General features: G+C 43.3%; 1 protein-coding gene across 1 annotated transcript in view; it reads right to left on the bottom strand.

The window, feature by feature from the left end:
* The window catches only part of LRSAM1 (leucine rich repeat and sterile alpha motif containing 1), a 331,526-nt gene that overhangs the window by 28,185 nt on the left and 281,176 nt on the right, over window positions 1-22,165 (bottom strand). Inside the window, exons 19-22 of the mRNA XM_086921200.1 lie at window positions 10,649-10,729; window positions 8,633-8,728; window positions 6,680-6,778; window positions 6,354-6,485 (exon numbers count right to left, since the gene is read on the bottom strand). Of these exons, the coding sequence (XP_086777326.1) occupies window positions 6,354-6,485; window positions 6,680-6,778; window positions 8,633-8,728; window positions 10,649-10,729 (408 nt within the window). The remainder of the gene's footprint in view (window positions 1-6,353; window positions 6,486-6,679; window positions 6,779-8,632; window positions 8,729-10,648; window positions 10,730-22,165) is intronic.

Genomic DNA, 22,165 nt, shown 5'->3' with positions numbered 1-22,165 from the left:
GGGTGGTCGACCGACTTCTGCAGGCTACCCTCCCTAGGATGGATGAAATTCTTAATTGGTCACAAATTGTGACCTACCTCAGTAACATTCATGAGGGAGGTCTATGGTGACCCCTACTAGGAATCCCAATTACTAAATTGTATTTTTTTGTACATTAGGAATTACAATTTCCTTATTGTGATTCAAAAAGAATCGCAATTAGGAACTCGCAATCCCTAAATTCTGTGCCTATACCCCTTAGTTCTTTGAACCATGGTAGGAAGTTCCATATCAGGAGGTTTGTAAAGAAGTATAGGATCTATGGTAGCATCACCATTTTAGGCAAACCTATTCTGGTGATGAAGGGCACCTTCAGAGTGCACCAGAATCCCACAAATCCCAGTAATTTGTGTAGTGTCCATCCTAGATTACCATATATTATACCTGCACCTTGAGGTACACATCAACCCCCATATATTTAAACATCTGTATTTCCTACTTGATACCTATTTGTTGTATCACTGACAGTACTTCCCTAGACCCTGGAATTATTGGGAATGCGCAAGTCTTACCCGGTTCATGCGTAATCCAGACACCTCACCCACAGTGTCCATTAGAGGCATGCACCAAACGAGTCCAGTTTTTAACGGTTGATGGTACACGAGTATATTGTCTGCATACAATGAAACGTGATGCTCTCTAGTATGCAACTTCTGCCCCTCCTCTCACTTCTGAAAATACTTACAAAAGGTTCTACTGCCATTCACAAACTGCACTGGTGGTGGGGGCAACCCTGCCTAGTGCCATGATGAATGTCAAAGACGCCTGATATATACTGGCCTGTAGGCCCCTAGCTCTCACCCCTGAGTACAGCATAGACGACATTTGGGAGTAGTCAGGGGTCGCAGCTGTCACATCTAGCTTGCTCCCTGCTACCTCCTGCACTTCCTTTGAGCCCCCTAGCCTCAGACGGGGCAAAACCTTTGCCTCCTCAGAGGCCAGGGGTCGCAAAGGAAGTGCTAGAAGTAGCAAGTCACAGTTGCAACTCTTGACTACTCCCAAATGACGTCCTAGGAGTACAGCAGTCCAACCAATTTATCCTAGTTCTGTCCCATATTTATGCTGCACATGACCGTTTATATGTATTCCCAGCGCACTGTGTCAAATGCTTCTTCTATATTGATTGATAAAACTATTGCTTCGGGGAATTGTTGCAGAGGGGTTTTCTCTAAAACTCAAAATAACCTCCGGATATTTAGCGATGTGTTTCCTTGAAGGATAAAACCCATTCTGGCCCTCATTATTTTTTTATATGCTTTTGAGTTTTTAAAACTTTCATATTTCTATTTCTGACATTTGAAACGGTTTGCTACAACATGTAGAAAAAAAACTGCAGTGTACTTAAACTGGACATTGAGCTTTCCAAATGTTACTGCAGTGGGTATCATGAAATATTAAAATGAACATTTTACTTTGGTCTGGCCACTGCGTGCACGGCTCATTGTTGCATATGATCTTTACAGGGTCAATACATTACAAGTATCGCGTCGGATCTGGCTCCGCTTAGATTCCACTGTAGTATTGTACATGTGATAATAGAGCGGAGGAAGTAGAACAAAGGGGTCGGTGTACAGAACTTGGAAGAGAGCTGGAGCATCCCCGCGTGGTTGCTAATATTTGTGTGTGTGCGCATCGCTTTGTGCGCCCCCCCATAGTTGCTTTGGTAAGTAGTGTCTGACAAGTGGTCATTGTATAGCAAAGGGTCAACAGGTCTAGTGTCTACAAGTGATTTAAGGTTGCTGGACGCATGCGCGTGGTTACTCTACCGTGTCAGGTGTTTGCAAGGGTTGACCTGATTGATCCACACATTGTTGTATTGTCACCAGAATCGCTTCGCAGCCTGCAGAGATATGTATCTTCATGAGGTCCATGGCTTCTTCGTGTCGCAGCGCTATTCCCTCAGCTTTGGTCCATGCAAGGGTAGAGTGCCTCCATGTTTGTATATGTGGGGGATCGGGTGCTTTCCAGTGTTTTGTGATTAGCCTCTTGGCTGTCACCATGCCCAGGTCTAGGAATCTAGAGGCGACTTTAGTGTTTCGTGTCCTACGGAATATGTGTAGCAGGTTTGTTGGCCAATCAAAGGGTATCTCTCTTTCGGTGCAGGCGCAGAGTTTGGATGCTACCTCCTCCCAATATGCGCTCAATCTGGTGCAGCCCCAGAGTACAAAGTCTGCATCTACAGCAGCACACCTCAGATTGGTAGAGTCAACCCGGTGGAAGTATCAGTGAATGTTGGCTGGCGTGAGGTACGCCCTCTGTGTGATGTAGTATTGGATTTGTCTAAATCTAGCATTTCTAGGGATCTGTACTGGGCTGGAGAGTGCCCACTCCCATTCTTTACCTGTGACTTGCCGGCCCAGATCATGTTCCCATTTGTGACGGAGGGGATCTAGGTTTACCGCTGCATGTTACCGCAACGAGGCCGCGAACCACCACATTAGGTGCCTACCACGTCCCATGACATGTATAAAACGCACAGTGAGATGTGTTTGCGGCTCAGAGGCTAGGTCTCCCCATTTCACAGAAAGCGTAGCTATCAATGAACAGTGTATGAGGAATTGCCCTGCGGGAAGTCCTTCATTGGTCACTAGTGTGGTGTAGGGAACAAGTGAGCCTTCCCGGTAGAGGTCACCCAGAGTTTGTATACCCACTTCATGCCAGTGCTGGAGTTCAGCAGCTCCAGGAGGAGTGCAGGGACGTAGGGCATTGTATTTCGAGTGAGATAAAGGCTTCTGAGGTAGCACCTGTACGCTACAATCAGGAATCGAGGTTCAGGGGGCTGCACCCTTGTACCGGGGTGGAAAAGCGCAAGGATCTGTGGGAGCGTGTTCGAGGGGTGCGTGTTTGAGGGGTGCGTGGTCGCCTTGTCGTCGCTCTGGCAATCTGCCATCCACCAGGCAATCCATTGAAGTTGGGTGCCAGGTAGTACTGCTCAAAGCAGGGCGCTGCCAGGCCTCCGTGGTCAACTGGCAAATATAGTTGTTTGAGCGTCACTCTGTGCCGTTTAGGGCCCCAGATAAAGTCCCTGGCCATCTTCTCCATTGCAGTAAAAAAGGAGGCAGGTACGTAGATGGACAGATTGGCAAAGAGGTACAGAAATCTCGGCAGGGCCACCATTTTGAGTAGTGCCACACTACCGACTACTGCAAGAGGGAGCATATACCAGAATTGCATCTGGGATCTCACCGCCGTCAGCGTTTTGCCTAGGTTTCAGTCAAAGAGGTCTAGTGGCTGGTAATACACGCGTATGCCAAAGTATCAGAATGTGTCAGCGCTCCACTGTACTCTCACGCCATTGACTATAAGGCCTGGATCGTGGCAATCCTCTTTAAAGGCATATAATTTAGATTTAGCAATGTTTACGTTTGACCCTGAAATTCCTAGAGGGTTTGGGCTAGTCGTTATGGTACCAGAGTGATGTCTCTTAAGTAGATCAACAGGTTGTCTGTGTACAGCGACACCACGTGTGTGCCTTTGCCCAATGGTATGCCATTGTGTAGTTGTGTCCTTACTGACTCCGCCATTGGCTCCATTGCGAGTGCGAAAAAGAGAGGGGACAACAGGCAGCCCTGTGTGGTTCCCCCGTCGCACCGGAATGGCGGCCGAGACGAATGGTCCCAACTTCACTCTCACAACAGGGTTTGTGTAGAGTAGGCTGTAAAAAAATCGGGGCCTAATTTGTATTTTGAGAGTTGCAAACATGTAATTCCATTTGAGAGAATATTATGGTTTCTCAAGATCAAGAATGAGGCAGCCTGCTCTCGGCCATTCGTGTACTGAAAAGGTTGCGACTCGAAAAAAGCGACTCAGGTGAAGTGAGGTGCTCCGGGATGGCACAAAGCAGTTTTGGTCTACATGCACCAGACCAGGGACTACATGTGCTTACCTGTCCGCTAAGAGTTTTGCTACGATTTTATAGTCAGTTTTGAGTAGGGCTAGGGGTTGGTATGAACCTATGTCTGTTGGGTCTCTATCGGGCTTGGGCAGTGAAATCAGATGTTCTCCACATAGCGAGGGAGGGAGTCGCCCTTCGTCCACAGCGGCCGCGTACAGGGTGCACAGATGTGGTAACCGTGACACTTGATATGTCTTGTAATATTCTGCCGGAAGCCCGTCTGGTCCCGGGGTCTTTCCTGTGGCAAGGGACATAATTGCTTCTCTAATCTCCTCTGCCGAGACCGGGGCGTCTAGTATCTCGTTGTGCGTCGGCGATGCTTCATGTAGTTGCACTTGCTCTAGAAAGGACGAGAGGGGGTGTAGAGCATGGAGACTTTGGGATTGGTACAGCCATAGGTAGTGTTGTGTTAGGGCCTTGTGAATGTACCGTTGCTTGCGCAATAGCAGCCCTGTATCATCGTGCAGCGAAGCTATCGGTGTGCAGGCATGCTCTTGGCGGATTAGCCAAGCCAGAAGGAGACCTGCACGGTCAGCAGTGGCATAAGCGTGGGCCGTGTGCGCAGTGTAGTTGTGGCAGCGGAGGCTTTCCATCAACTCCGCTTGTTGTGTGCGCAGTTCCCCCAGTCGGTGACTATCTCTACCTTCGCCTTCCCCTTCTGTCTCATAGCGCAGCAGCTCTAATTTTATTTTATTTAGATTGGAGGTGAGGGTTTTGCTTATGCTCCATGTTGCGCCCATGCAGTCCCCCTTATCGTGACTTTGAGAGCTTCCCATTCTATTAACACTTCTCCTACTGTGTCCTCATTAAGTTCAAAATATGCAAGGATCACTGTGCCCGTCGAGGAGCGAAAAGGGGGGTCTCCACGTGGGCGGCGCTCTGGTTCCCAGGTTAGTGTCAGTAGCTGGGGGTTGTGGTCAGAGTGTGTCCGGCCTAGGTAGTCTATACGGTGGACCAGAGAGAGCACTGCAGGGGATCCCACTATTCTATCTAGGCGTTCATGTAGGTGGTGCACCGCTGACTAGTGTGAGTAGATCCGAGTCACAGGGTTGAGGGCGCGCCATGTCTAATAGTGCTCAGTGTGCTAACCAATCACAGCAGGGTCATTAGCTGCGGTGCGTTGCATTTTAAAAACACTAACTCTTTGTTGTGGCCTCACAGTTTGTATTACCTTGCTTTTTTTAAACTCACTTGCACTTCACCTTATCTCCGGTAAACTCCTTGGCCCCGGTCCGACGCGGCGTGTGCCGTTTGCTCAGAGGGCCCCCTGGAGTGGAAATACTCTCCTTCCGGGTGGTTAGCGCTCTAGCTTGGAGCTCCCACCAGTATTAAGGATGAACCATACGTGCAGCGGACGCGCGCAGCGGACGCGCCGGTGGCGCGCCAAAGGCAAGCCCGTCTGCGCCCGTCCCGGGCCGAGGGCCAGAACCCCTGCTCCACAAAGACTGTTGTAAACCATCTACTCAAGGGAGGACCTAGTCAGTTGGAGACCGAGGTCAGTGTCTCCCTGTTGCCCCAGGATTAACCCTCTGTGGGAGCTAAAAAAGTGACCAAATTGTAAACTTTGATTCTCTTATGACCCTATCAAACAGCCGCTACCTCCAATTAAACACAAACAGCACGAGTCTACTAAAGACATCAGGGCTATGCTACTTAACACACGTTTATTAATCAGACATAACACTGAAATGGCGGAGTTGATAGATAATCTAAAGCTTGATCTAGTATTCATCACTGAAACCTGGGCCCATGAGACTTCTGACCCAGTCCTGCTACAAGCGTTCCCCACAGGTTTTCAGATTACTAGAGTGGATAGAACCAATAAACGAGGCGGCGGACTTGCCATTATCGCTAAAGATGAAATATTAGTAAAGGCATCTTCGCTGGGCACCTCAAAGGACTGTGAACTACTCTCGTTCCAGATCCTACTCAACCCTAACGACTCCTTGAATGGCCTATTAATTTATCGTCCACCTAAAGCCCAGCCCCCTTTGCTTGACATACTCACCCCATTCCTGGAAGCTAGCATAACTTATACAAACTACACCATCCTTGGGGACTTTAATTACCATCCAGAGAACACTTCTGACGCTACTAACGTCGAACTTCGAGGTAATGGCAGGCTTAGGCATGGAACAATTGGTGAAAGAGAGCACCCACGATGCGGGACACACCCTTGATGGTATATTTACGTCCAATCCTAAGATATATATACACAAGGTACTCCCGGTGGTTTGGTCAGACCACAGAGCAATCATATTTTCGATCAAGACCACCACTCAAGCAAAGGCAGGGTCCGATCCACCTGTAACTCATACATACCGCAATTGGGCAAAAATTGACCTGTCGGTGATTTGGCCCTATATAAATCAAAATTACCATAACATAACTTAACATAACAATTCTACTGGGTTCTTACTTTCTGAAGGTCGCTGGGTGTCATGCCTTGCAGCATCTGTAAGGAAATCCGATGATGTGCAAATATCGGAAGGTACTTCTCAGCAGAAAGTTCTATCAGCAAATTCACCAGCTCCCTTTCCATTCCTTCCTCCTGCAACACATGACAAATGATCAATATGTATAAGTGGGTTCACACTGTTTTGAGCAGACGCATGAGCTGCCACCCAAAATGGTATTATGACTCCTTCAAAACTTCTGCACGTCGAACTACCACACTGATTTACAGGTCTAGTCTATACAACTGGTCTGTGGATATAACGTGTAAGTGCACTTCATCTGACTTACCTGCAACCTAAGAGATAAGGGCTTCTGGTTTAACAAGCGCTGATACTGTATCAACCAATAGTTTTCTTGCTTTGCCTCACTTTTTGCATCCATCTCCGTCTAGAGACGAAAAACAAAATATGGATCACATTTTAAAACTATGCCGAACATGTTTGGATAATGAAAACAACAAACATAGTTTTTATTTATTGACAAACATAAGTTCAAGTTAGATATGTCACATCACCATCATTTAATGATATCAAATCAAATAATACATCAGCTAGACTGCCGACAGGGATTGTTTCCCACCATCTAATATCAAACAGCATCAAGCAGCAAATCCAGCAACATAACTACCCTAAAAATGGTCATGGAAAAATCTCTCGAAATGGAAGAATGCAATATCTTCAAATGTAAGGAGTCAAAAAAACAAAACAAAACACGAAAGCCTACATATATGCAAGCATTTACTGTGAGTCCCAAAAAATTGCATAAATCAAAATGTAGTACACATAATCTGCGTAGCGTAGCTGATGACACTGTTTACTTGTCTGCACTGTGAAAAATTTGCTAAATAAAAACAAATAGCATTTTGCACAGTGCACAATAATAAACTAAGTATCTCTACCTTTATATGCTTAAGTGCATATAGTACTTTCACAGAAGTGAAACTGATAAATTAGCAAGCAGTGAGAGGTGATGATTTTGGGATCCTCCCTAACCTAGGGGGAGTACCAAACAGATGCCTTGAAAACAAAAAGCACGTTTTATTTAATGATTTGGTGGTGGTCCATCCTCTAAGGACCACCCTAAGCACAGTTATTGGCAAAAAAACATTCCTACTAAAGGCCCAGCAAAGCATTATGGGATGAGATTAGCAGTGGGCATTGAATATTATGTAGTATCCAATATCAAAATAATTCTACAAAGAGCTGCAGTTCAACTGGTGGTTACTAGATGTCTCTCACGAGTCAAATGCAAATGCTTGATGAAAGGGTTTCAATGGTTTTGAATTTGACTTGTGAGGGACATCTAGTAACGACTAGTGGAACTGCAGCTTGATGTAAGAATAATTTCAATGCTTTGCATTTGACTCATGAGGGACATCTAGTAACGACTAGGTGAACTGCAGCTCTTTGTAGAATTATTTTGATATTGGATACTATAATATTCATTGCCCACTGCTAATCTCGTCCCATAATGCTTTGCAGGGCCTTTGATTTGGATTGTTTTTTGGCCAATAACTGTGCTAGGAGGATGGGACCACCACTGAAGTTCAAGAAAATGTGCTTTATGTTTATGCTCTTTGTGTTCAAGGCATCTGCTTGGTCCTCCCCCTAGGTTAGTGGGGACCCCAAAATCATCAGCTCTCTCATTGCCTAATGTTTTCATTGTAAAAGTTCACTTTTATGATTTGGTTATATGCTTGTAAGTATGGAAAAAAAATTCAAAGCATCTGACGGTGTTATTGATAGTGTTATGCCCAGGGTTAGTTATGAGGCCAAAGTAACACAACTGAACATGTAAGGACAATTAGAAAACAATCTAGTGATTACAAACAGCTTCCTTAACAACACTATCACCAAGAAATCAGTTTGTGCTGGCTATAAAATACCTGCAATCCCCCATACTGTAAAACACTGATTTGCTAATTGCACATATCTCTAACTTAAGAAATTGCTTTCGCTTCACCTTCAGTATGAAACACATTTCTATTCATTTTACTAGTCAGGATATCATAATGGAGTGCTTGTAAGCTTGAGCCCTCCAAAAATCAGAGGGCAGCAGAGGTGTAGGAAGAACACGTCTGAACTTTGCCTGCCAGAACTGATTGTTATGCAGATTGTCAAAATTACATACAGGTGGCACTGTAAAAGCCGGTTTATTTCACATTAAAGATATTTTTTTATTTAACGGGATGCAACCATGCTATTCACACGCCAACACAAACCATGGTAAAATTAGACGTACTAATATTTCTTGCAATTCTTCTTCTCTCTGCTTCTTCTCTTTAAGCAGCTGCTGCAGAAGATTACTGAGGGCTCGTCGTTGTTCGATGATAAGCTCCTGGGAAAAAAAAATCAATGGAATAGATAATTCATGCATTTAAAGACCCCAGGACCTCAAATCCACAGCTGCCCCATCTCATTCTATATCGTGTACCAAATTTTTGACTGAAACGAATATAGATTTCATAGGCACAACATATTTCACCCACCAATAGGTTGAGTAATGGCTCACTTCCTGTTGTCAAAAATGTATGATGACATTAACAGTGAAGTGAATAGCACTGACATTCTTTAAGAGCACCCTATCAGATTTGTACGTTAGTGCATGACACATTGCTAGGACCATAATGATTTTGTGACCCATCCCAGATGCATTTCATTCCCTCAATTAATTCTTGGCATGCCATGCAGAAGTAACAATTTAATCCAATTAATGTGATAAAAATGACTGCAACGGTACACAAAGATCTGCTTCGTCCAGAAACCAGCAGATTTTGTGGGAGATTAACAGATGCAAAATTCCCAACATATTTACAGCATTCATCTCATCACCATGCAAAGTAAAGTCCCGGGAACATGCTTGATCCTGAGGAGGAATTAAATAATAGTCAAAGGAAGCACAATTTGGAGAGTTCTTAGTGGCGGGCCTCTCTGTAATCCAACATGGTCATCTTTAGTCTGTTTTCTCAGTGGCCCAATGTATACAGCTAGCAGGTACATTCACATACCCGTCCCCATCATCTGAAACACCCAGATAAAACAGATTACCCTTTTAGACACAATATACCCTTTAAGGAAGGAGGAGCCTGGTCTAAACTTCCTGGCAGCATTCTTAAACTGTTAAAAACGTTTTTACATGTAACTATGCAAGGTTAGGTAATATTCAAATTGGCATTCAAGTGTTAATATCTTAGACTTCCGCTTGACAGGTTACGCATCCACTGAAATACAAAAGAGGTATAGAAAACCATGCAACTATGACAAACAAAATCAAGTAAACATGTTATGATATTTAAGCAGTGGTAGCAGAGTTGTAGGAAACTAAACAAAAAAATGAAAGATAAAAGGATTTAAAGAGTGATATGCAGAATACATGAAGCAGTGACGGATTTTACTAACATGTCTAATGGCTTTTTAACATTGGTGGTGCCCATGTAATGTCTTAATCTGTTACAAACTACTCTCTAAGGAACCCAACAAGCCTGGACGAAAACACAGAGTGAGGTACCCAAGAAGGCGACTCCGTAAAATGTTCTTTACATTTCCTGTAGTAGTTTAACTAGAGTGCCGGCAGCACACCTATACTTCACAACTTCTGTTCTCCCCAAAATCCAACTTTCAAGGGCAGCACTAATTCTTCATGCTCCCCAACCCTCATGCTGTTAAATAATGTCATCTCAAGTCCTCGTTGGTCGCCTGTAAAAGTTCGGTCCCCAATTGTAACCTTGAATCTCACAGAAAGGGAAACTATTTACCACCCAATATCCATCCAAACTCCTTATATTCAGTTTCCAGAACACATGCTACCTGCACATGCAACTAATTAACTAGATCTCTGATGGGTACGTCAAAATGCATGTGCAAACTAGGACTATAACATAAACTAGGACCGAGACACAACATAAATATTAACAATACCCAAACCTTCAAGGGCCGCATGCCTCTAGGTCTGGACAGTCAGTGAACCAAGAGATTGAGGGATGTGAAATAATGGTGCATACTCACCAGTGAAGAGTGGATTGGTTTATTAAAGCAGGGCAACAGTGGGAATGTAACAGTGTTAGAGATTGACACATCATGCAATGGAGTCTAAAATCATTGGTCCTAAGGCCTCCAACCCGTGGGAAGAATGAGGACTTAGATGGGCACTGGGTTAAAAGCTACAATAAAGAAAGTACCTCGTGCACCAGAGTGAAGAGACAGCAGTTTGGAAAGTATAGTGAGACAGTGGATATCCAGGTAGACAAGCCCTACATACCTGCAAAGCCTCTGTGTCCAGGTCTCGCCTCTTTAACTCCAGCTGTGTCAGCTGCAGTAACTCATTTTCTATTAGTTTAATCTAAACAGAAGATGAGACAGGGTTGTTTTTTTTTACTGACAATTTAAAAGATGTGACGCCACCTGCCCCTTCGAAGTCATCCGCCCCCGTGTTGGTAAATTCTTCTAACACTCAAATTTCTTTAGACACTTGCTAAGGTCTGTACTTCCTATAACTAGGAAACTGCCAAAAACTAGTATTCTGTGTTTTACTGATATTTGAAAGCAACCATATGTGACAAGTTATGTGTTGATGAGTATTTTTGTTGCAGTACGGCTTTAGATCAGCATAAACTAGGTTCTATAAAATTCTGGAATCCATAAACTAATTCAGGAGAGATTACAAATACTGTAAAACAAACGTTTCACAAAGAATGAGACTAACAATCATGTTCTTTGGCAAACAAAAAAAGGAACAAAATCCTTTACCCAAAGATGCCTTACTGCTGTTGTAAAATGTCCTTCCCAAGGTCCACAAAACCAGATTAAAAAAAGAAACTTAAAAAATGTGTTTTTAATTTATACTTCATCAGCATTCAGACATTTTCCATCCAGCTTGGCTTACTTTCATTTTATGAATCTGTGTTCTACTATGATTGAGAAATTTGGATGCATTGCCACATGAGGCATTCTCACTAATCGTCCTACTAATTTTTTCTTACACGGTATCAATAGAGAGTAAAAACACTACCACACTCAAAAAAGCCTCTTCCAAAAAAGATATTTGTATAAATGGGTAGTCACTCCTTGCTCTTTATCAACGTGGAGATGTGCATTGTATAATGAAGACATCAAGTAATCTGCTTGAAATAACTCAAGCAGCTTTATGTTAACCTGGAAATAGAGGAATAAATATTCAAGATATTGTGTTTGACTAGGCAAAGAGAACTTCTGAGGTTAACCTATATCGCAAACTTTTCTGCACCAGCCCACTTCTTTTACTGGGTAGCAGCACAATGCTCTGCAATGCCTTCATGATTCCCTGCAGCCTTTTCTTTGAAAGTACAACTTGTGTTATCATATCTATGCCTCTGGCACTTCGATATACATCTGACTTTCCACTGAGTCGGAGAAAGAAGACACCTTAGGTTGCTTCACAGATGTACAGAGGTGAATGAATCAGCCCTGGGTCTTTCTAACTTCCTCTAATATGGGGATTTTGTTGTTGTGGTCCAGAGGCCTGTCTACATCACAGCTTAATTTACCATGGACTAGAACCATAAAAACCTGCATTTAGATGCCAGCACGCATCTGATCCCTCAGACCAACAATGTCACTTACAACGCATGTTTAAAGTACTGATTCTCCTGCACAATCCTGCCTCTACTCATCTTTCTGCAATTGATTACGGACATTACTGCAGAGGTGTTTTCCCATATAGTCTACTACAATAGAAATTATCTGGGACTTTCCCCGAAGACAAATATCAAGACTCAACAAGACCAAAACAATGCAACCCCCCCGTCTTTGCCTGGAACAAATGATCATGTCTCAAACTCTGACTGTCCACCACCAGCACCAAGTCTAGCAAAGAAGTGAATTCAAGAGGTGGGGTGTCTTAAACAAAGTCCAACCAGATAGTGTCATACCAGTTGTTCAGATACTCACAAGAAGCTACTTAAAACAGAAATCTCACTCATCCATTGAGATCCCAGTGTTATAGAGTTCGAACCCTGCAATTTGAAGGAATTTCAACCCTTAACCTATCTCTTCCGTAGCAACTTTATTAGGAAAAGACTGAATGAAAACTCACTCCGACTGACAAGATTTTGTTTTTAGGCTAAGTACTGAATAGACTCAGTTTGCTCATCTCCCAAAAGTATGCTCTCGGATGGATAATCATCCTCATGCTATAGAAACACTACTTCTCTTTACTGAATGGTCCAAAGTGGCCTCTAGACTCTGTTGAATACCTGACAAAAACAAACAATACTATAAACTAGCTATACATTTCTTGGGTTATAAAACTCCTCTGTTCCTTGGTTAAAAAGCAAATTTACAATATTTTATATATTAAAAATAAAAGTGCTCTGCTAAACTCCTACATCGTCCTAAGGTTTTTCATGATCTACCAATTGCGAGTCAGACCTCTGTCAATAACATGCAAACTTACATGAGAGATACCGGCATGCACCACAATGATTAAGCATTACAAACATTCTTGAGGAGAGGTCAAACTATATGTCCAAGACAAAATCCTGTGGTCTCATAAGTTCATTGGCTTTCAATCCACCCATTTTCTATTCTTACTACTTCTAGATAAATGTTCTGGAGTGTATCTTGATATAGACACGTCTCTCCAGAACTAAATAAATTCAGTTGTCAGTATGTAGCAATTTCAGCCATCAATACGTCTTAGACTACACTAACTACCTACTATGCGTTTCAAATTTCTTTCTGTAAAGACTGTAACAAGTGCAAAAGGCAGCAGTGCTTAGAAAGAAAAATGAATCTACTGCAAGAAAGTCAACAATTTGCTCCCTGAGAAGAAAAATGCTACATTTCAAGATTGTGGTCTTGGTCTATTAATATTTACTGGGAGTTTCCTCATCACATCTCTGAGAAAAATCTGTTTTGTTTCACCACATGGAAATGAGAAGTTGGCAAAATACCTTACTATTGACCCTTTTAATGTTGTTGTCCAAGCTGCATTAATTTGGGATGACCTTTGGTCTTATATGGTGCTCTTACAAATCCGACGACAACTGAAAGCACATCAATTTGTATAGGGATGTCTCCACCACAGAGTCCCAAACAGACAATGTGTGTTATAAAACTGCACTCAGTCCATGACACAAAGAAGTGCATCTGAGGAGTGAGTCGATTCCTGAGACAGAGTGAAGGTGACCGTTCAGAAAGGCAGACTGAGGGGAAATTATATGCTTTTTTCCCTTTTGACTGGATGCCTAATTCTGTAATCATGAAGTTAGATACATATTAGATATGCACATTAGATACATGAATACAAGTAGAGAAAGCCAGCGATACTCCTTGAGATGATGATGAAACTGCAGGGATGAAATCACACTGTGAGCCAATTAAAGGTGCTGATACCTGTATTCAGGCTCAAATGTAACCATTTCAAGTGAGACAGACAGAAGAAGGGGGTTTAGTGCGCTCAACGCTGCCATGTTATGGTTCTTCTATCACATAGGCTCATTACTCGAACCTCTGGAACAATAACTATGAGACAAGACAGAGTAGGTAGCGGTCTCAAAGGCCTTAGAAGGCACTTCACTGACAACATATGGGTGATCGTCAACTGCTCGCATGAGATTTACATTCTGAAAGATGGTGCACTTCTAAACATACTGACTGTCATTCTTCAGGGACTTTTAGTTCGTGTACACTTTCTGAACACTGAACAGAGTCAAAAAAATGATACTATTTTAGAGATTGTGTCGAATAGGAACCATGAGGGGCACTCAATCTAATTTGGCGAGGCACAGCAAACAAGAGGAAAATATTTATACCTCTTCAAAGAATGAGAACTTTAAGGATGCTCCTATCCAAGCTGTATCATTGTAAATAATTCCAAGTTCGGATGCCCCAAACCATCTTCTTTCCAGTGGATAATCCTAGCAGTCATCTGGTTCTTGAATTGTATGTAGCCTTCACAATTGCTTCTCTCTGGATAAGCAATATTACACCCGCTATAGCTCCCTTTCCTATGCTACCCAAAATACCAAAGCCTCAAGAAAATAAAAGAATGATACAGTGCTGAATCGTCACTTTACAAGTTTACCAGGTTAACTTTGAAACCTGGGAATAGTTAAAACTAAACCAAGTAGCTTTAACATGTAAAATTGGCTAAAGTTTGCCACCAGTTTGATTCAATTTTCGGATTGCCCTGATCTTCATGTCTTTACCAGGGACCACACAACTGAATTTCCTATTCAGTTTAGCTTCTCTCAGCTTTGACTTTTTAAAAACCTTCTCGATCCCTTCATTGATCGTGCTCCAGAGCTGTGATCAGGGCTACCCATGTTTAGACTTCAGTAAAACGTACTTGGGCAACCACTCAACATATCGTACATGGCTAAAAACATGGCCGACTTGTGATGAGATCTCGTCGCAGTAAACATATCACCACTGGCATCAGCCATGCATTAGCAGTTTGAAAGGGATATCAGTAATTCTAATGCTGTCAGTCTTGACCACACTCTTTGAAACCATCAGTTAGCTCAAGTCCTTGTCATGCCCCTCTCCAAGGTCAACTGCTGCACTGGGGTTTGCAGAGTCATCTCTGCAAACCCCAGTGCACCAAAACTTACAGGAAGATTTAAAGAGCACAAACCTATGTTGTTCAGGTCATCATCAGTGCTGGATGCAATTGCCACGTTTTTCCTCGAGATGTATGGGTACTTCCTTCTTGTAACCATGGTGCTCACAATCACTACCAATTACACATAAGGGCGCCAGGTTTTTTTATATGAAGCATCACAAACATTTTGAAAAAAGCTGCAGGCTTAGGAAACTTATTTACGGCAATTCTAGAAAGTAGATTCCAAGAGAACTGTAGAGGAGTCAAGGAGTCAGAATACTCTAAAAAGAGTTTCAGAGAAGTTTTGCTTAGAAGCCTGACACACCCATGGCCTGCCGATTAGTACCCCTATTGGAATATTTGAATTCAGGTTCGGAGGAAAGTGTCCACTCATGTGAGTGTTGGGCCAACAACACCTCTTTTTAATTTCAAATGTTAACAGAAATGTGTGTGTACTTCCTAAGGTATAATTTAAACAAGAGAGCTAGGGTTTTCTATGGGTCACTCCTCAACCCCTTGATAGTAGGCATAAACAACTAAAGAGTGACACTATGTGCTGGACATTATGTGCATGCAACAAATACTAAACCTGGACCTAGGTGAAATGTAAGAAAAAGGAAGAGAAAATGACAGGGAAATAAAGAAAGAAAAATTCTATTTTCTTAAAAAGAACCCTCACTCACCACCTAGTGGTGACATGCTTCATCATGGGGCCGTAAATACCATGTCTGTAATAATTTGTTTCTCTCTCTTTAAAACTGAGGTTACAGATACATTGGGGTCTGTTTCCCATCCATTCGTTATGAGAGTTACATCTATTACGATGCGCGGTATTTTTAATTAAAACGTGCCTTTGGTATGCAATTAAGAGGACTAGTTTCCTCTCAACACTATCACCTATGGAAGGAGTTTTCTACTAGGTTGACAGTAAGCTTAACCTTGACCTTCCTGTGATGTTACCTTTTGACGACTAGAGTTCTAATAAAGCATTTTTTCTTCAATAACAAAAAAGAGTCTCATTCCTAATGGAAGACACAAGATATCCGTTATTCCAGAATCTTTTTAACTTGTTTAGCGCATAAAGTGGTTGGAAACGAAAAATAATTGACTGAAAAGGTTTTTCATATGAGCAAAAATCGCTTGTCTCTGATTTGCGATTTGTGCCTAACTTTATTGTTACTAAAAGACAGGCAATGGTAAGAGATCCCTTTACCTTTAATTTAACAAAGAGGAGAAATGATACGAACGTAGTTCTTACCCATGTGATCCTACACGTGACCCGACACGTGACCGCAGTAGGAAGGTTATCTTTCCTTCATCCGCTGGTGGTTAATGTTTACAGGCCGCGGAAGTGCTAACAGCTAGGTACAGAGCGGGAAGTCGTCGCCTCAAAAGTAAGTGCGATACGCTTAATAGGAACCCTGTCTCCTAATTAGAAATAAGGCGCTTGGGATACAAATTAATCGCCACTTTGTTTTATTTAGTTGCAGCGCAACGTGAAGATCACCCCTGCCGCGTTGCTCATGTAGCTTGTCAATTCACCAGTTACGGTGAGTCTCCTTTAAGCGTTTTAATCTTCCAGCATGAACTTCTAGTTTTAAGAGCACAATTAATTGGCATATTTAGCCCGCACGGGACTAGTGAAATAGCTGGTTATAAATTTCCCGGTTGGCTTTGTTGCATTTACACAACGAGCATGAGTTGCTGGTACATGTAACTTTTTTTCAGACCTTTTAATTACAGAAGGCGTTACCGGTAGCGTATGAGAAGGTACCTCTGCGCAAATTGGGGGGAAGAGCGTTTTTCAATACCCTTTATTAAATGGGGAGCTCTCAATATAATATCACATTAATTACATATGCGATTATATGTGGGGGGAAATGAGAAGGATAAGTGAAATGTCATACAACTCAATCTATGATAGTAACCATGACTGTCTTAATGGATGTCCTGTTAATTACATTTCTGTACCTTGTACTATCATTTTCTTTTTCTTACAGACGGTGGGCCCTGGTGATTTCCGGTGGAGCCCCCACGGTAATTCCGTGAGTTTACGAATAAATAATATATTTTTTTTTTTTACACATTTCCTCACAGGAGGGTGAGTCTTAGCGCACGCATACCACCGGAGGAAGTACACACACTCTTCTTTTTGGTCCTGATGAATGCTAAGTGAAATTCACTATGAAAAGAAGAAACATGTTGATCTCATGATCCACAGTACAATGAGTTTTTGATTAATTAAACTCAATTTTGTCCAATAGTTTTTAATGAAGCAGCTTGGCTCCTTATTAAATCTTGTAGTGGGCACTTGCTGTTTCTTTTAACATCACTGTCACCCATCACTATTCACAACACTTTTTTTTTTTTTAAACCCGCTCCGCTGTAACACAGGCTTTGTAGCACTCTGGGGGGACATTCGGTCTTCCCAGTGGGAACCCCATGATGAAGCATGTCACCACTAGGTGGTGAGTGAGGGTTCTTTTTAAGAAAATAGAATTTTTCTTTATTTTCCTCTCCTTTTCTCTTCCCTTTTCTTACATTTCACCTAGGTCCAGGTTTAGTATTTGTTGCATGTACTTCCTAAGGTTCATAAAGTTCCTTCAAGAATGTTAAACACAGTTGATATTCCAGTAGAGTAAGGTGTAATTAGAAATAAATATATTGCATTAAAGTAGCTTTCACCATGGAATGCTTTATTTGTCTTTTTTTTTTTGCTTGCAGAATAAGGATTTAACCAAAAGGGTTGACTTCAGAATTAACCAACACGTTTCGCCCTATGTAGAAGGTGCGGGAAACAGAACAGAGGCAGCATGGTTTAGATCTCCACGTTGCCTCTGTTCCTTCTCCTGCACCAGCTTCAGCATATCTAATATACGAATCACAGAATTTATGCTGTTAAAAGGCAACAAGGAGTCTGAGATCGTGTGAGCCATTGTGACACATTGTAGATAATGACTTTATTGTAATATGATCTAATGGAATTTGTGTTAAGACATTCTCTTTTACTAAACAAGTTAAATTCAGGTTAAGAGGTATTATTAAGCCTGGGCGATGAAGTCCACTCCACTCGTGGAGTTTGCGTAGTTTTCCACACTTCGGTTTACGTGCAGCTCGGGACTTATTTTCTTCACTCATACTCGTCCACGTCAAGTTGACAAGTGAGGAAAATCCACCCCCTGGCAAGATTTTTCCTCGTTCGCGATCGTCAACATCAAGTTGGTAAGGGCGAGCGTGGAAAATCAACCTCATGGCGAGATTTCTCAACTCGGGCGGTCGAATTTCTCATTGCCAGTGGTCGCATATGCTTGCGTTGAGAAACCGTCCATTCACTTGGAGAAAGCTGCTGCTCGAGTAAAAAATCTACTTGAGCAGCAGAAAGTAAACATCGCCCGCTTGCACCGTGAACCACGATTATTTCACAGTGTAGGCAAACCCCCGGCGCTGAAAATCACTGCAAACAGCATTTATCTAACGCATTCTGCCGCTTGCGGAGATCCGCATAGTGAAGCAGAGTTTTTTTTTGCACTTTGCGGAGTTGTGCTATGCAGAGATTTTTTCCTCACTTGCGCTAATTAACGTCAAGTTGGCAAGTGCAAGTGAGGAAAATCCTCCTACCGGTGAGATTTTTTCTTGTTCGCGATCATCAATGTCAAGTTGACAAGCGCAGAAAATCAACCTCCTGGCAAGATTTCTCCAAGCGGGCGGTCAGATTTCTCATCGCGAGTGTTCAGGAATGGTCAAGACCACTCGTATTGAGAAACCGTCCGTTCACGTGGAGAAAGCTGCTGCTCGAGTAAAAAATCTACTCGAGCAGCAGAAAGGAAGCAGGGCTCGCTTGCTTTGTGAATGTTGCTGTTTGCACAGAACGGACCAAAACCGGCACTGAAAATCACCACGAACAGCATTTATCCAATGGACTCCGCCGCTTGCGTGTTTCCGCGTAGCACAGCAGAGTGTTTTATGCACTATGTGGGGTTACTCCGCAAACTTTGTCGAGGCTAATTACCTTGTTGGTTGTGTTAAATACCATACTACTCTCCACACCTTTACAATTGTGCCCAACTATACTGGTGTCTAAATCCCTAATGCACATTTTTTGTGCTAGGAAACCACGGATTATGCATGTGCATCATGGCATAGGTCTGTCTGACAGGTTGTGGCTTTGTTGGACTGGGAGGGGCGCCCAAAGCGCTATCCTCGTAGTGGCGGAAGGCTACCTGCCTGGTGAAGACATGAGGAGGAAAGGAATCCCCCAGACATTTTATAGTATTGCTGCACTCTTGTGAGCTGGGTGGGACAGACACTGGAGGTAAAAGGAAGAGACTGCACTTTAAAAGACTGTTCTTTGATTCAGTGATAGATCACAAGGAAGGGGCCCGAACACATCTCAGGAAGGGAGATGGTGCGGATATGGCAATCATAAAGAGTATCTTTTGATGCCTCTGGTCACTCCCATGAATTGTGCTGTGGGATAACAATCTTTGGAGTTGTGCCCACTGTGACAGGCATCTTTCAGGAAGAAAGAAGAAAAGGAGAAGTGCCCACTTCCAAGGAAGCAGAAACCCAACACAAAACTTCAAAGTCTCAGACCCTAAATCACATTTAGTGTCTGGAAATGGACTATAAGAAGGGTAGGTTGAGACCCCAAACATTATCATCTGCCATGTAGCCAGACGGGCTTTGTTAGAAAGGGAAGCTCTGCAAGACTTCGGCCTGTTGAGTGAGGGGTCAACACCCAGGGAAACCAAGATCACCTGCCCTAGAGCTTGAAGCACCAGCCCCTGCCAAGACCAGTGTGCCCTGTGAGGGAGAAGAGAGCATTGGAAGGAGCAAGTTACAGTGGGGAGCCCTACTGTGAGGCCTCCCTAGGTGAGGTGCGAGATTTCGGCTGTGCACCGATCAAGCTGTAGTTCGTGTGCAAGGAGAGGGCAGCTGCACACTGAGCTGCGTGTTGAATGGCATGCAGGTCTTGCTAGGTGCGTACTGCAGTGCTCGGTAACACTATATGCCTGATAGGGCCCGAGGTAAAGTTACTACTTCAAGGAGTGCCAAGACTTGTGGTCATCTGGGTAGGGTCAGTTGCACTGGAAGACCCTGTAACCATTTTACCACGTACTGTGGCAACTCTGTATGCCAGAAGGGGCTGCCTGTACCAATGTTGCAAAAGGCGGTTTGGACCTGCACTTGGGAGGAAACTGCACCGGAATCACCGCTGAGGACTGCGTGAGGTGCCGTAGATGAAGTTGCACCCTCACTGCCTCCAGTCGACAGCTGGTGAAAGGACCCCCCCATCTCCCGTTCCCGGAAACCACCGCCAGCAATGTTCAGGAGAGGAGAGCCTGTGCCACTGGGTGCTGCCGCGTGGTCTGCAAGCAGCCATACTTCGCCGAGCAGGACATATGGGTACGTTTGAGGGCACCTGCTACATCGCTGAACTCTGAATGGTCCCCGGGGGGATCGCTGCTAAGAGTTCTGTGGCACCATAAACACTTTTCACTAAAATCCTAAAGTCAAAGGCAACTCTTGAGTACAGCCTAATTGTGTACATTCCTTTGATGTGGCCACCAGTGATTGAGGAATAACCCCAAACATTTTACAGGACGAAGGGTAGAACAGGGATTTTCCTGTCAACTACTAGACCCCTGATCGAAAAGTGGATTGTGTTGCTGCTTTTGAATATTTTATTTCTTTGCATGTGTAGAGTTAGAAATAAAATTCAGCTTTTCTTATAAAAGCAAGTATTTGGCTGGACATTTATTTATTGTTCATACTGTTTGCACATTTAGTTATGAATTTTATTCACTGACCTGTATGAGCCATGATTGCTCACCAACAGCTACGATTGAGAGTCAAGTGCGGAAGGGGTACTTGGCCCAGTTGAGCAGGATTGATAGTAACTCGGGCCCCAGAACACCAAGAGTAAAAGGCCTCAACTACCACGGTTGGACTCAGTAAGCCCTCCGTGCCCCATGGCTGTCCGAAAGGGGTTCTGACTCTTCCCAACTCCTGCAAGTCTACAGCTGGAGGTCAACCCAACTGCTAGCAACAATCAGCTCAAATCCTGAAGGAGCATGGTGCATTACCCCAATGTTCATGATGTCCGGGGTGAACTCAAAGGTCTGGAGATAATGGATGGATATTATTCTTGTAACACTCCTAGATAAGTTACACACATGGCATCCAATTATTTGATGGGCTTGTCCAGTTCATCTACTCAACTTCAGCTACCGCTATTCTACAAATAAAATGGAGCTAGCTGCAGTAGCAAAAGATCTCCTCCAGGCCTGACGGAATAAAGCACAAGAATTTGAACTTCCTTTATTCTAAGAGGCCTTCCATGGCAGGAGACAGAAATAGCACCTTATTCTGGGAAAAACCTGATGGAAATCGCAAACACGATTTCCTGTTCTACTGGAACTTTTATTGGCTTTCTAAACCTTGGTTTCCTTGGACTCTTATGAACCCATCAGTGCACTTTCACCCACTGATTGAGAAACAACAATTTCACCTGGGGCATGGAATATATCAAGGGATGATGGCAAGAACTAAGACTTTCGGTGGAGGCTACAGTCTTCATCTGATAGGCCTAGAGGGATACTATAAATAAAAGATATTCTTCAGCATGGTGCATGTGGTCTTGTTGGTATGAATGAGGTTGTAATGTTGTTCGGTGTAGGAAAGTGCCCCTTTTTTACATGGTCACCACCACTTTTTGACTGATAGCTGGTGTGCGCCATGCCTACCGACACTGAATGAGATATAAGTAAACCACTCCTATAGCAGGCCTAACAGCCAGAAGGCAGGCTGCACTATATCCCATGTGAGGACATACATATCAGCCTGAGCAGATTTGACCCTGCAATGCTTAAGTCTATTCTGAACAAGAAAATTTAAGGGTGTGTGAGGTCAAGAAATATTTGATTGCCTTGTTTGCACACAGGATTCAATGTGTTCAATGGGTATTGCGACTAGCTGGTAAAGGTTGACTTCCTGCCATTGCTGAAATGCCGTGAATGCCAAGACTGCGCAGGATGCTGAAACTCTGAAAGCTGCTAAACACAGGAATCATTTAGTGATACTTTCACCTTCGTGCTGTAATCACTCCGGACACTGAACAAGGCTTGCCCCCAGCTGCCCCACAAATTCAGCGCCTACATAAATCAAAGTCTCCACAGAATAAGAAATAAATCA

Source organism: Lissotriton vulgaris, chromosome 5 (genome assembly GCF_964263255.1).
Source record: "Lissotriton vulgaris chromosome 5, aLisVul1.2, whole genome shotgun sequence".
In the NCBI taxonomy this organism is placed as follows: Eukaryota; Metazoa; Chordata; class Amphibia; order Caudata; family Salamandridae; genus Lissotriton; species Lissotriton vulgaris.
The sequence above is the reverse complement of the archived record's forward strand: the minus strand, read 5'-3'. Positions and strand labels throughout refer to the sequence as shown.